A 15,724-nucleotide genomic window follows, 5' to 3' on the forward strand; every position below is an offset into this window, starting at 1 on the left:
GGCAGCAGTGTACAAAACACCTGTCCATAGTAGCAGGAGAGGTATTGATGCAGGGGCAGGCAAAATGCAACCCACAGGCCAGATGCCGCCCGCTAAGCCATTCTATCTGGCCCGTGGGGCCCCTAAAAATTTTAGAAAATTAATATTTATCTGCCCCTGGCTGCCTGTCATGCAGCCCTTGATGGCTTACCAAAACTCGGTAAGTGGCCCTCTACCCGAAATAATTGCCTACCCCTGTATTGATGAATTAATAAAGTAGTGGATGTAAACCTGCAACCTGAATGTTAAAATGGTGGGGCATTAGTCTCACAGGTTAAGACCCGGTATTGAGTTTTACATAATAGACCATAGGGGATGTGAAAGAACTGTGATGATTATGGTACAAAGTATTTACTACATACTAAAATAAGCGTAAGCTGACATCCGTTTTTAAGTACGTGGCTAGATGATGTTCAAGATATTTCCTCAATTAGACCTTACAGTTGATTTTGGTCCATGGGCATCAACATGTAGGCAATGCAGCACTGTAATATCGATCCAGTTTATTTTCTCCATTTTTGTGTCAACAGAGCAGAAACCAAAGACCTTTACTGATGCAGGGGACAACTGTACTCAGCACCCTGAGATTGTTTCTGCTGATTCATTCTAGAGTCAAGTTATATTTTAATCTTGTTTTGGGAAGCTGGTAAGCACTTGGGGTCAGAAAGATTGGGTAGATCTAAATTTTGACCACGGGAAACTTAGCAATATCACCACTTACCCAGAAGATTGGAATGTTTACAATTTAAAATACTTTAAAATGATTCACAATGTGCACATGTATGATCCTTTGTATATACATGTGTAAATAGATATTGCTTTAAGATCACTTAAAGAATTCAGAATTAAAAATCCCTGTGTAAATAAGAACCACAGCGGTTACACTGTCTTCTAAAAACAGAAGAGAATGGGCCCTAATAATGAGAGCAGAGCACTGCCTCCTATTTGCAAAACTAACTTTGTTCCATCACCGACTCACTCATGAGACTTTGGGCAAACTACTTAACTCTCCATACCTCAATCTTTCCATCTGAAAAGGGGGATAATGATGCTTATCCCCTGTATACCTGCCTTTCAGGAGGATTTTGATGTTTAATGATAATTGCAGAATTCTCCAAGATGAAATTTACTTCATAAATGCAAAGCATTTTTTTAGTATTTGATCATCAGCTCCTATTGTCTCTTTCCCCTGCACACACAAATCCTCCATCAGTGCGGTTTACAGCTAGAACAAAGCATCTTTTCTATCTTCGTGTGGTCCTTGAAAAAAATAGCAAGCACTCAGCGATCCTCAGGACTGGGCCCTAGATTTCTATCACAATCACAGGCTTAACATAAAGCAAATGTATGTTTCAGCTGTATTTTGTTACCATGTTTATCTCAGGCTCATGCAGCAGTATTGTTATTAGATGCCATATGTACTTGGGGACAGCTTGTCAAAAATACTTATCTTCTACCATTTGTGAAACAGGTTGGATCAGTATCATTTTAATACTCCAGTCCTGGTAAATGAGAGTCCATTACAGTATGCTTGTTGCAGTATGTTCACCTCTCTGCATTGCAATCAGTGAACTCCTTGAGCTTTTTAAATGGAAGGCACAAATGGCATAGAAACCTGTCCAATGCTTTCACTTTAATTGCACATCTCTCTCTCTCTCAATCTCTCTCTCTTTCTCCCCACCACACCTTCCGCCCCCTCTCTTTTTCTCTTTCACACATACTTTCCTTTCTATCACTTAGTATCAATTGTTTTCCATGCAGAATTTTTAGTGGTTCAAAATTAATTGGATACAATAAAATATTTGATTTAATACAATAAAAAGATTTAAGCAAATCCAGTTGGCCCTTTGATAAGTAATTAATTATTCAACAAGCTACAGAGTTTTCTAAGAGTTAAGAATCTAACCATTTAATTGATATGTGTTTCTGCAGCTGTGCAATATCTCCTTTTCCCCAAGAGAGCTGTTTTCAGTTGCTGCTCAAGGTTTCTAACAATCAAATGGATCAATTCTGCAGCTACCTTAAGGCTCTGAGTTAAGTAAGAATGATGTTTGTGGCTGGGGGAAGGGATATTTTCAATAGACAATGCCAACACCATAATTTGTTTTAAACACTGGACATTTATTTAGTGTTTTAGAACTCATACGTTATAGGATAAATTCTAATTTATCACATCAGAATATAATAGGCAAATATATAATACAGTAAATTGCATTTATACACATAAATACAAAATCTGAGGTAGGGCCTCAAGAATAATGACTCCTTAAATGAATAATGTATAGCATATAATATGTGCTATATATACAATGCATCCTTTGTAACATAATATATTTTCTCCATGTATAGCTAATGAAAAAAATATAATGACCTGATTAGGGTACATATCTTTATCCATAGGCAGCAGTACCCCATAGAATGCGTGTAAATATATATATGACATTACGCAAGTAATTAAGAATTAACCTATTCAGTGATAGGTCCACAATAAAGTGCCAAAAGGACACGGGTGGAAATCTTCAACTGGTGTAAACTGTCACAGCTCATTTTGGAGCTGCAGCAATGTATACCAGCTAAGGATTTACCTCACAAAGTACATGACATATCAGAGATGACGGACAATGATATAGTCTTGTCAAACATTAATATATTACTAACAATGAAATACACCTATAAGGCAAATGGTTACCTGAAGATGTATTTAAAACATGATGGGCAAATCATAATATTGCAAGCAATAAGGTCCAGCCCAGCTCTCACATTGTAAATTAAACCCATCAAAAAAACACTCCCTCTTTGGTTACAGGCTGCCTGAGGATGATATATAGGCAGAAACCGTAAGTACCATAAATGTTTTCCCCCCTTTGTGTCTGTGGTACCAGTTCCCTGGAACAGTAAGTTCTGGCCTTTTCACAGATACAATATATTATGTGCAGGAAGTTTTAACTACAAGCTAAGAAACAAGTGTCTAATACACCCACCAGACCGCCTGGCAACTCTTAGAAAGCCTAGCTAACATACATCCTATTTGGGAGCAACACTTGGCATAGCCATACAGCTTTCAGCTGAAAGCATCAGCAGTCCATAATAGTCTTTCTAAAATTGAGATTGCAAAATAAAAGGGATACAACATAAGAGAAAAATCGATGACTGCATGAAATAAGCAATGGCTATATCACGTCCAGCATGAAATCATTATAAGCCACAAGGAACATAGAACTGGAAGGGAACTCCTGCGCAAGTGTCCAAAAGGAGGCCAATAATATATAAAAGGACTTGGAAATGGAATTCCATAGCAAGAGGAAACCACAGTAAACTGGAAATGATGATCTTCAGTGCTGAAGCACATTTATACAAACAATGGAGCAGAACCTAATAAAAGGATAACTTGACCCAAATGAAACATTAGCATAAAGACATTCCAAGTCTTTTTCAATTAAAGGTCATTTTGTTAAACCTTTCTTTTCGAAACAAAGTGCTGCTGTGTCTAACTGAAACACAGGTTTTGTACATTGCTTGCATATTAAAAACACTAGGAAGACCCCAAAGAATTTTAAAATGGCAAGGATTTGCATTAAATGTAATTTTAATGCGTACAATAGTGCATCACAGCTTGTCCAAAAATTCAATCTCATTTCAAACAAAAAAATATGCCATAAAGACAATCCTCACCAGATTTGATTTTTTTTTTTTTTTTTTACTTGCAAGACCGATGGACCATATATAGGCCACCTTTTTTGCAAATATGGCTTTTCTTCCCTGCTCTTTTAAACATATTTTCTGGTATTTACTCAGTGTTACTCAAATACTTTCTTTTTTTTTAGAAAATGCACAAAAAGTTTCTGCAAACAATACTAGACTGAGAAATTAAATGCTTTCTCCAACTATAACACCACTTTTCATTGGAAAGGATGCTGCTGGGTAATTTCAGCTCAACATTTTGTTTTGGTAAATTGTGTAGAAAACATTTTAGGACTATAACAGAAACATTTCCACTCTTTTCATATTTTTGATTCTCTGTTTTTGCATTTATTTAAATTTGCCCCTGACAACTCTGATAGCCAAACCCTGGCACAGAAGAACCTGGAAGCAAAACTAGCTAGAAACAAAATGAGACAGACTAGCCCATTTTCAAAGAGCAGGACCAAAGCCTGAGAAATAAAAACTAGTCTGATCAAAAGCATCAGGAAAACTAATTTAGATATTTCATGGTCACTCCTTTTAATAACTTAAGCCAAAGGTGGCCAACTAGTGGCATGCATGCCACAACTGGCACAGGCAGCCTGTGTGTGGAGCACTGTACAGATTGGGGAGGGGACAAGCAGCACAGTAGCAGAGAGGACAGCAAGCAGAAAACAGAGCAGCAGATGAAGCAGGGAACACAGGGCAGGGATCTGAGCAGGCAGAGGAATGGTACTTGGGAAGGGTGTTGGGCTAATTTGTGGCACACCTGCCAAAAAAAGGTTAGCCCCCAATGACTTAAACTATTAGTAGTGACATAAGTGGGGATATATTGTAACTAAACAGTGTCCATTCAAATGACAGATCTTTTATGCAAGCAAGGACTGTCCTTGTACTTTGGCAGTAACCAGTTTATACTGATAGTTACTCTCAGTTCAAACAAATGCATCTTCTGAAAGAATAACCCAGCCAGTGAAAAGTATTCACAGCTATTAAGCAAACTCACAGTCCCTAGAAAATAAAAACCTGACAATATTAACAATATATATTTTTAAAAGTCACAACAGCAGTAATTAGTAGAAAATAGGTTGGGCTCCAAAATGAAACTTAGGTTTTATCCAATAAAGATGAATCCAAAATCTATTCATCCTGATGAAAACGCATGATTCCCACTAGGTGGTGCTAATTAATTTAGGTTCTTTTCTTCACCCTTCCAGTTGGAAAGACTGCTTGCTGGTAATTCATTTTAATATATTACAGATTTCTTTCCCTCAGCCATGGGTGTTTGGAGAGGCTAATTTTCAGATTGTATTTATTAAATTTCATTATGTCAAGCCAGGGGTAGCTTCTCAAACACAGTTCACTCAGGGAAACAAAACCCAGAAGGAGTTGGAATAGCAGCTCTCTATTAAAACAGCTGGCAAAGGCAAATCAATTTGGCACAGCTTTAAGGCAGAGATGCTTGTGGAAGGGTCACAGTCTTCATGCTCTACACAACATAGGGTCTGACAAGGACCCCAAACTGAAGGGAGCATGCTGCAGAGTAAAGGGGTGGTAACAGACTATTTTTAAATCTATTTTGACTTCATTTAATGACAAATCATTTGATTGTGCTTCATATGTACTGCCTGAGGATTGAGTATCTCCAGCAGTGTCAATAACTGGCAACACTATTTGCCCCGTGAAAGATAAAGTTCAGCAAAATGATTAATATTTTTAATACACTTTTGTATATACACACACATGCACTCACACACACATACTAAATGAGTATTTTGAAACTGTTACATTAAGGTCTAGTTTGTTTTTTGTTTTTTTCTTCGATGGGATGAAAACATCACATCTATAGATCTACTGACACATTAACTGAAGATTTACCTGAGACCCTGTAATGTAAAGACTAACAGACAAAATAAGAGCGTGACATAAACAGTCCCCTAAAAGGAAAGTACATTTAGATTGGCTACTACAGCAGTGGGGAAAAAAACAGGCTAAGCTAATCTAAACTCACCATCTCTACACTGATTGATAAGATATTTATAGGGACATAAAACATCACTAGTACACACTACATGAACACTGATCACTCTTAAAAAAAATCTCATATATGTATGTATAGGCTACAACAGGATAATAAAGGTTACGGTTTTGCCAATTATTGAAGACCTATTTTTCTCCCTCGTTCTAGTGCATTTACAATAAATGGGGGTAATTTCTAGTCAGGTAATTAAATGTACCCGTAAAAGCTCGATTTTTACTCTGCCCCCTAGGTAACAGAACTATTTAAGACTAATACTCATATATAGTTCTTCATATATCCTGGATTTCTAAAATGGGGTGGTTTAGAAGGTAGTGCAGTAATGTAAGTTGTTATAATGGCAATCTACTAAGCTCTTCCTTCTCCTCTTTATTGTTTTGTCTATCTAAGGTTGCAACTGTGTTAGTGACTTCAGTGTTATATTGTTCATTTTTTAATGAGGGGGTTGACAGCAAAAAAAAGGCAGGCAGGCTATATACATTCAGATTGTTATGACAGAATAGTGCTTTGAAAAATTTATGCGCTATATATATAATATATAGACAATTTGGGGTCTTACTATTTCCCCATTGGTTGAAAGAGAAGAATACATCTATGAGTTATATAAAGAAGTTTATAAGAGAACAAATAGGGGAATCACATAGTTAAACAGCACGGCTAAGTTCTAATAACTGTTCTCATGTGGAAACTCGAATATACCTACTACTGTAAGAATATAAAATTAGGCACAAATTATATGATGGCTTCTTGAAGAGAGATTGTAAACAAAAGCAGAGAAAGCATGGAAAACACATTCAGAGTATTTGTATGGCACGAATAAAACTGCATTTGCACTTATCGTATATTCAGTTTGCCAATGAAATGAAGATTTAGATACTCCGTATAACTGAGACATTTGCTAATGAAAAAGACAAATACCAAATTATTAATGGAAATGCATGAAATTAATTAAAAGAGTGGTGCCCATCTGCCTGTACTTGTCATAATTTCAAATCAGTATTCAGACTCAAATACTTCTTTAGTCCTAATCTCAAATATTCAGTTTTTACATTTGCTGTTATATTTTTGCTCAAAAATATTGAATGGCTCATTAAGTCCTTTCCATTCTGATGCCATGTATCACATACCAGTACACTGTTTAAATGTTGTCTCAAGGCCCAGAAGTCAGTATAATCAGTACTTATAGAAGACATTTTTGCAGACAGAGTGGGTCAAATTTAGAGCCTGGCATAAATCTAAGTGACTCCACTCAGGTCAAAGTGACTCTAGTTTTACATCAACATTAAGGAGGTCAGAATATGGCCATACAAACCACATTCTGTTCTCATTCCCTTGGTCTCTGGTTACCCTGATAACATATTATCAGTCCCATTATGGTTACATGTTACAATGGGGGACCCTGGGTGCAAAAGAGCAGAATTAGTCCTATGTTGGTTGAAGCCATATCCCTACCTAAATGCTTAAATCGCAGTGCCCAGGCCTGTTAGGTTAGGCCTGACCTGGAAAAAGTCGGAGTGTACTCTACTATATCATGCCACATTGCCCTGTCATGGTGAAAATAAAAAGCTGTGGGCACCACTAGGAAAAAAAAGAACACACACACTCACACACGTTACACAGTACTCAAAGTGGTCTGTCTAGATCTTTACTATGGCATGCGACAATAAGTCCTACTTTCTAAGCAACCACTTTCAGGCACTGTGAAAAATTACAAAAGACACATCAGGAAACTAGTAAAAGAAAAATAAAATAAAGGCTGTATATATTATTGCCACCAATATAATAATTACTAGAATTGGGTCCCCAGTTCTAAATCTTTCACTGGCAGTTTAAGTCCCAGGGAGGAAGTTCCCAATGGATCAATCATATTCTTGTAACGTTCACCACGATGTTTAGCCAAAAATGGGCCCCAGTCAGGTTGTGGAGAGCAGACCAACTTGAGCCTCTGCAAAATGATGGTGGGTTAGGGGGTGGAAGAGAAGGAAAAAGTAAATCTCATTTAAAATACCAAGTGGAATTACAGTTCAGGAAAGGAAACTAAGCCGGGTTCATTTGAAATTATAGACAACATCATGCAATGCTCTGCTGCTCAGTGTTTGTTTTGCACAAGTTTGCAAGATTAACAGAGGATAAAGTGCACAGATTTTAATTATACATCCTCTCCCCACACCATATGAAGGGAACTTGTAACCACTGCCACAGATTGCCAGGCTCATTCACCAAAGGACATGTGCTCAATTACTTAGCCCAATCATCTAAACAGTGGGTAGCTGCATTAAAATAATTGGATTTTTGTTTAGCATATTTCCCCAAAGCATACATACGACCAAAAAGCAGTGCATTGCAATGAATGAGCAAAGATTTTAATTATCAGATGACAAAATATTTCATTTCTATCTAAAAAGGAAAAAGAAAAATGTAGTGACTTAACATAGCAAAGTTAAAAAATGAAAATCTCGCTAATCTTTCCATGGATGTCTCTATTGAAAATATAATTTTATTGGAGCATTTATATATAGAAAGGAAGGAAAACATATTTTCAATGGGTTAAGAGGGAACAATTATATGTTTATTACCTATTAAAGTGGATCAAGCCTCTATATCAGTTATTTCAATCTCTGCTTAATTACCAGTTTGCAACCTTTACCTCCCAAATCAACCATAATAAATTTATGCAGCAGACTCAGTAGTTCAGGAAATATTGTGTTAAAGCTTGAATAGCGGCAGCTAAACTGTATCCCCACTTCAAAACAAATATGACTTTTCTGTATTTCTTTGGGTACTCTAGTTAAGAGAATGCACAGAGAGCGCCCTGGATTATGAACCATATATAATCCAATCCCAGGTGAATAAACGGAGGCCAGAAGCAGAGTAGGATGTATCAGTGAGGGAAACTAGTTTATTGCCTTATGAAAAGGAATGCCAGTCCTGGTATTGCTCACTTCCAAGGAAGCCCAACAGCCTGATGCTAGAACTGAGCTAGAAAAAGGTAAATAAATAAATCAAATTTCATTCTGCTTCACTGTTTTATATAGGATGGTCTTTCTACTGACTAACGCATTCCAGTATCCTCTATACAAGGTCACAGAGCCCTCTGGACAAGCTATACAATTGACCACCGCCATATGCATTCTGTGTTGGGCTATCAAGATGTGGCCTGAGGGCCAGATCCAGGCCACAGAGCTATCTGGCCCATACACTTCTTCATGGGGATAGAAATTTGGCAGTGATGGAGCAGTAGCCATGTTAATTACCTTGGTACCTGAAACCACAGCAATTAATACTGACACCACTCAACCTACCACCATATTTCTGGACCCAGGGGAAGCTTTGCAGGCTAGCTGATGTGATTTCCTTCACCAGACTGGGCCCACAGACCAGCCCTGCACACTGGATGCAGCCCACAGACTGGCTCCATGCCAGCCATCTGGCCCACAGGGCTAGATTGGTTGGGCACCACTGCCCTAGACTATTTCATCACTTTAATATTAAACACTATCACCTTAAATATTAGCCAAGTCCTAAATGGCATATAGTGTGATCAAGAAAATGTTTCTTTTTCAATATATTTCTTCTCAGTTCCTGTGGGAGTGTAACAACCTCTGCAGGGTTTCCAGCAGGAGTGAATTGGAAAGAGGGATTTGAAAGCACAAGCAGGTACATTCCTGTTTAACAAGAACAGGAAAAGAGAACCAGGAAACTGGGTGCAGAATGAAAGAAGATACAAAGATGAGAATGTGAGGAAACACATGGAATAGGGAGATATATGAAATGAGCAGATACATAGGCACTTATTGTACCCAGCTTCCTATAATCAGAGACTTGAAGAAGAATGTATCATATTCAAAAGATTGTCTAATTTTATCCCAGTTACCTACTTGGTCCAATAAAAGATATTGCCCTAAGAAATGCTTGTCTCTAGCAGATACATACACAAAATTGTGATAAGCCACAAGGCGAGAACAGGAACACTGAATTTAACCAGACAGTAAAGGGAAGATGATAAATGTATTTAAGGATAATGAATGATATGGTATGAGTTGCTAGCATGAGAGATGGTTTTAGCATGTGAAAGGGGAGCAAGATACAATGGGTTCATTGGAGTTGCATGATATCTGATGGTCTTTAGCATTTTACAGGACCTGAAGATTTCTATTGACTGGCATGTACTAGTGTTTTACTCTGCAGAGTTCACTAATGCCTGATGCTTTCATGTTTCACATGGTTTCAGCAAAACGTCACCAGCCAAGCAAAGGAAAGAACTGTGATTAAATCATCTGCATGTGACACCATTTTGAAGCCTATGAAGGTCAGAGTTTATTCATTCCTCACAGAACCAAGACATTAGTGAGTTAGTTGCATTTTATTGAGGCACAGGAGAGTATTCGGTCTGCATTTTGACAAGCTAAGCATCTCTACTTTGTAGCATTATAAAAGCAAGTTTGCTAGTAAACAGTCCTCTCATTGTCAACAGTTCCCATCACACAAATCAGTGTAAAATAAAAGGAAACAATCTCCTGTTACCATATTTTTAAGAGGGAGAAGATACCAGAATTACCTCAATAAATTTGCCAGGGGCTAGATGCATTTTTATTACAAACATAACTGGAATCCAAATAACAGAGCAGGCCAGCATCAACCATCCAAGTACCATGGACCAGCCAGGATAGTGGTAAGCTCCATATGTCATTGGTTCCCACTGGTAAAAACTGAAGGAGAGAATAAACTGAAAGGAAAGAAAATATCTTTTAATACTCAATATACAATTCATGACAGGTGGTAACACACACATTTTGTTCTAATATTGTAGACCTAAAATTAGGAGCGTATACAACTGCACACAAGCTACAATATGCAACTATGATACCTATGCAATAATCGCTACAACTGGAAATCTGGGTTCAGAATCTGAGCTCAGTTTCATCCATGTAAACCTTACATAAAAACCACTGAAATTATTAGATTTACAATACTAGACGAACAAAGATTAAAGCTTTTTCCGTAGAGTATAAGCTTTATTACACAGTCTATTACCAGCATTACCCAGTGTAATTAAGTTAATACATTTCACTTTATAAATAACAGTACACATGTACATAATTCAATAACTTTTGTGAACTACCCAATTGCATGCAGAAGACATATAGTAATATAATTCTGAAAAGGCAAATATAAAAAGATCAATTTTATTTTTTGGACCATGAAGTAATTTAAAACTCTGATCTTAAACTACTCAGATCCATCAAATATTAGTTTTACAGAAGACCACAATGGAAAAAGATGCTGTTTCACTTTTCTCCACTTTTTTTTTCATTTCATAAAAATTTCATCATGCCTGATCAATATAAAATCATTTTTCATTAAAAAGTTGAATCTAAACACTTTATCCTGGCTGATTGACAGGAACAGTAAAACATGGGGCTTGAGATGGACTCATGGTTTGTTTGCAATGTGCTACAAGAGACCATACAGGAGTCCAAGATCCAGCTATTGCTCCTTGGCTCTCACTGCTGACAGCAGCCAAATACATCTATGGCTGTAAAAAAGAAGTATTTTTTCAACAATCACGCTGGTCAATTACAAAAATAATTATTTTTGCAGAAGGATAATGGTGGTACAGGTTTTCAAATATGGAGAAAGCAAAGCAAAGAGAACAAGGAAGACAAATAGTGTTTTATCTGGGAGGTTGCTAAATCTGAAGAGGAAGATCAGTTTTCTGTATGTAATTCAGACCGTATGTTAAATTAAGCAGGGCCACATATTGAATCTGAAACTATATAGCAGAACCACACAAACAAAATGAAGCCACCAACTGACATGGAAATCTGTCGTTTTTTCCGTATATAGGAACCCAACACATAGCTTAAAGACAGAAAAGTAAGAATGGACAGCTAAAGAGAGAGAGAGAATGGTATTACATAGAATTGCCTGGAAATCAATTTGTTTCCATAAACACAAACACATCGCTGTGACAAGATTTTCAAGTTAGTCAAGAAATCAACAATCAATGCTGAAAATTTCCCAAATTTCAGCAAATAAATATGGCAATATTAACTCCCATTTCTTTCACTAGCATTGGAACTATTTTTTGTGAAACTCTGTCTGTTTAGTCAAAATTATCATTTTTTCCTTCCTAAAAAAGATATTTTTGACTTAGGTTATTCAATCAGCTCTAGAATGACACAATTTTTTTTTTTTTTTAGGAAAGAAGCTTTGAAGAGTGCTAGAATACCTTGTAATGATCTCAGCTGGTCAGGACCTTACAAGAGCTGGACATGAGAGCTATTCCTTCTTGGATAATACATGTGTTTTATTCCTCCAGAAATTCTAGTAATAATTTTTCATTTGCATTACCAGACCACAATCCTTGACACTTCTGTAGTATATTATGTTTTAAAAAACAGTACGAACATTGATAAATAGCCTCACAATGTTGTAGTATAGGTCAATAGCCATTCAGTATGACAGACAATTGTGTGATGGATGTATATACTGGCCTCAAACTGTTAACCATCCTGTTTTCACTCAGTAGTAAACCAGAATATTTAGAATCAAAGACAGATTCCTTCTTTTCTGTGCCAATACACAGCAAACATAAAGAAAATGGACTGAAAAGGAAATGAGGTATGTGCTAAGGTCCTAGCTGAGGGACCATGCTATGAAGGTGTGAGGCTCTCCTATTTTTAAGACAGCAGATGGAAAATATTCCTTTACCCATTTTAAAATGTGCTCTTTTTTAAAAAATAAATGCAGATCTAAAATTATACAGAGGCATGAAAGAAAATTCCTTTGGCTATGCAGTTACAAAAATAAGGTATGTAATTTTATTATATACCCCTATTTAGAAAAAAAAATGAAGGCCATGCAGGTAATCTAGTTTCCACACTGACCTTGACACTAGGGGAAAAATTATATGATTTCTTCTTGCAAGATAAATGAACCTAAGGTTCATTACAAATATAAGCAAACTACTAGCATACAGTGACACCTACTGGCACTGTGAAACCTTACTTTCAATAACTATAAGTAGAGGCTTGTTTGCTCAAGTACTAGAAAAAGAAAGATACTAAATCTAATATTGGTATACTGCATTTTGTAGTTCCCAAGTGTAATTCATACAGAAGAGCAGGCAGAAGTGGAAAACTACTCACTAGAACTGAATTTTTTGGGCACAGATGTGTATCTTCAAGTGAAGCAGAGCAATTGTCACCGATTTACTATGAGCCAAAGAAAACAAACCTAATAGTAGATAAAAAATAGAAATGCTGCCCCATCAGTCATCAGAAAGCTGGATACACTCACATTACCCATCAATAAGTCTGGGTTTCGTATTGAGACTTCAGTATAGTAAATATAGGTGTAAGCTTTTTTTTGTTCAGCAGAGCATTAGTTCGGTTATGGATCTATTTTAAGATTTTGAGATATAAAAATAAAGCATTTAAATACATACATAACATTAACATAATTAGCATTGATTTCCAAAGGAATTAAGTCCATTATAAGTGCTTTTCTAATTCCAAGTCCACGTTTTTAGTTCTTTAGTCATAGAGAAGGCAATGGGTGTTGCCCTAGTGAATAGGACTGTAAAAACTGAATTTAAAATTGTGTGTGAGCGTGTATGTGTATGAATATATATATTGGCTGTGCGAAGCTTCAGTAGTCAATTCGATTCAGAGGAGATTTGACCCAATTCAGCAGCCAAATCTCTGAACCCAAATCAAAATCGGGAGACCCATTAATCTCCTCAAATTGAATCAGAAGCCTCTGAATCATTTCAGAGAGATTCAGAGATTTGGCCGTAGGACTGTACAAGCAGACACTAGGCAGTGCCAGCAGGAGCAGCTGGACAAGCCCTGGCTTGAGCCGGCAGCCCCAGAAGAAGCTGTGGCTCCCCCAGCTGCTCCCTCACTGGGGTGAGGCAGGCAGTGCTGGCAGCCCCTGGAGAAGCTGTGAGGCCTGGGGGAAATGATTGGGGGTGGGGGAAATGAACAGGGGCTTCTTCCCAGTTCCCGGTTCAATTCTCCCGTTCCTGGTTTGATCCCCCACCTCCCTGATCATTCCCTCCAACCCCAGCTTCTTCCACGGCTGCCAGTACTGCCTGCTTTGCTCTGGGGGCGCAGCTGGGGGAACAGTCACAGCTTCTCCTGGGACTGCCAGCTCAAGCCAGGGCTCATCTGGCTGTTCCCCCAGCTGCTCCCACCGACACTGCCTGCCTGTATAGTCTATGGATTCGGATTCAGCCGAATCAAATTGGAACAGTGATTTGAATCACCGAATCAAATTACTGTTCCGCTGAATCCGAATCCGAAGCGAATACTTGCCGCTTCGCACAGGCCGTACATATGCATATGCATATGCACTTTTCAGGTCAAACAACCTGCAACTGATTTTTTTCAGTTTTGTCTTTCAACACCTGAAACTAACCTTCTTTATATTTAAGTCAATTTTGAAACAAAAAACACTGTTTGAAAAAGAAATTTCACAACACTTCATTTAGAAAAATTTAAAACAAAATGTCTGTACTTCTCCAAAATTTTTTCACCATTTTTGCAGCCAACTTCATCAAATCCAACACAAATCAGCCAATCATGTCTGTCCCTGACCAACATTTATGGTGAATTTACTACCTCCTCAAAAGAATTACCCAAATCTACCTGAGATCATTCTGTAGAATCATATAAATTATATATGCACAGTTTGTATAAATCTGTACCAATACACCCATATGTGATTGATGGGTATATATTTTTAATAATTATTTCTTTTTGGGAAACAATTTTCAATCATCAAACACTAACTTTTAGTACATGACGTCCAAATTTAAATAAATTCAATGAAGACTGGAAGCATTCAAAAACATTTTTCACTTACAGTTAAAATGGTTGGGGTTACAAACGCCCAACAGACTCTCCAAAATTTGTTTGGCTGGAATCCAATCATCATCTCTATATCTTCACAAAATCTTTGCAAGCCTGTAAATAACAAATAAAAATATAATTAGCGGTGAAAGAAACTGGCTAGAGTTTGCAAAATAGCTTCCCTGATCCCCCTTATGTCCAGTTATGGTCTGACTTGTCAGTTCAAAACTTCTCTTCATTTAGATGCATTTTTACAGTTCTTTAGTTAACTGCAAACCTGAATGAACAAGCTGTTTCTTCTGCAGAGTTTAGGATTCAGAACTTGTGCATATCTGAGGTAGGTAAAATAGACAACTCTATGACCTACCTATTAGTCCTTCAACTTCCGCTACAGTCCCAGAGGGACTATAGTCCTTTAAAGGAAGTTGAGTGGAATTGATCATTTCTTTCAATACACAACATGGATTCCAGGAATTTTGAAGGCTACCACCTCGTCAACTGAAAGTCTGACCGGTTCTTAAATCTATTCTCTTTGTACGCTTACAGTAATCTGGAGATGTGATGGCTTATGATGTCAAAAGAGAGAACAGATGTAGACTGACTATATTTTAAAATATGGCATGAATCATCATAAATATATTAACTTTAATCAATGAGAATCTGCCCCAACATTTTTTGATATTACATATTTTCATTAACGTTTTAGGTAAATATGTGGAAACACAGGGAAGGATGAAGGCAATAATGATGAAAGAGAGAAAAAGGTGCTTGTTTCACTAAAGAATGCAGAGAAGTGACATAAGAACTTGAGTTCTCTCTTATCAAGATAATGCACTACATCTCATTTAATATAGATTAGTAAATAAGTCAATCAACAGTAGAAAAAGGTATGAGCCATAGTCATTTAAGCTCTGGTCCCTTGATATTGACAGAGTTGTGGCCACTTAGAAATTTATCCCTCTGTTTTCTCAAATTATGTAGGACTCAAGTCTTTTATATGACAGACTGCTATGCCAGCTAGCTTTTCTCATTTGTTACTGAAATTCTCTATGCTTAGTAAGGACCTTCTGTCCGATTTGTACTGGTCTAGCTCATCAGCTAGCATAAA

General features: G+C 37.2%; 1 protein-coding gene across 1 annotated transcript in view; it reads right to left on the reverse strand.

The window, feature by feature from the left end:
• Positions 1-2,219: 2,219 nt before the first annotated feature.
• SLC6A5 (solute carrier family 6 member 5) overlaps positions 2,220-15,724 on the reverse strand; it is a 73,072-nt gene continuing 59,567 nt past the window's right edge. Inside the window, exons 14-16 of the mRNA XM_019551021.1 lie at positions 14,630-14,730; positions 10,317-10,484; positions 2,220-7,703 (exon numbers count right to left, since the gene is read on the reverse strand). Coding sequence (XP_019406566.1) covers positions 7,548-7,703; positions 10,317-10,484; positions 14,630-14,730 — 425 coding nt within the window. The 3' untranslated portion in view covers positions 2,220-7,547. The remainder of the gene's footprint in view (positions 7,704-10,316; positions 10,485-14,629; positions 14,731-15,724) is intronic.

This window comes from Crocodylus porosus, unplaced genomic scaffold (genome assembly GCF_001723895.1).
Source record: "Crocodylus porosus isolate Cpor-Errol unplaced genomic scaffold, CroPor_comp1, whole genome shotgun sequence".
Classification (NCBI taxonomy): domain Eukaryota; kingdom Metazoa; phylum Chordata; order Crocodylia; family Crocodylidae; genus Crocodylus; species Crocodylus porosus.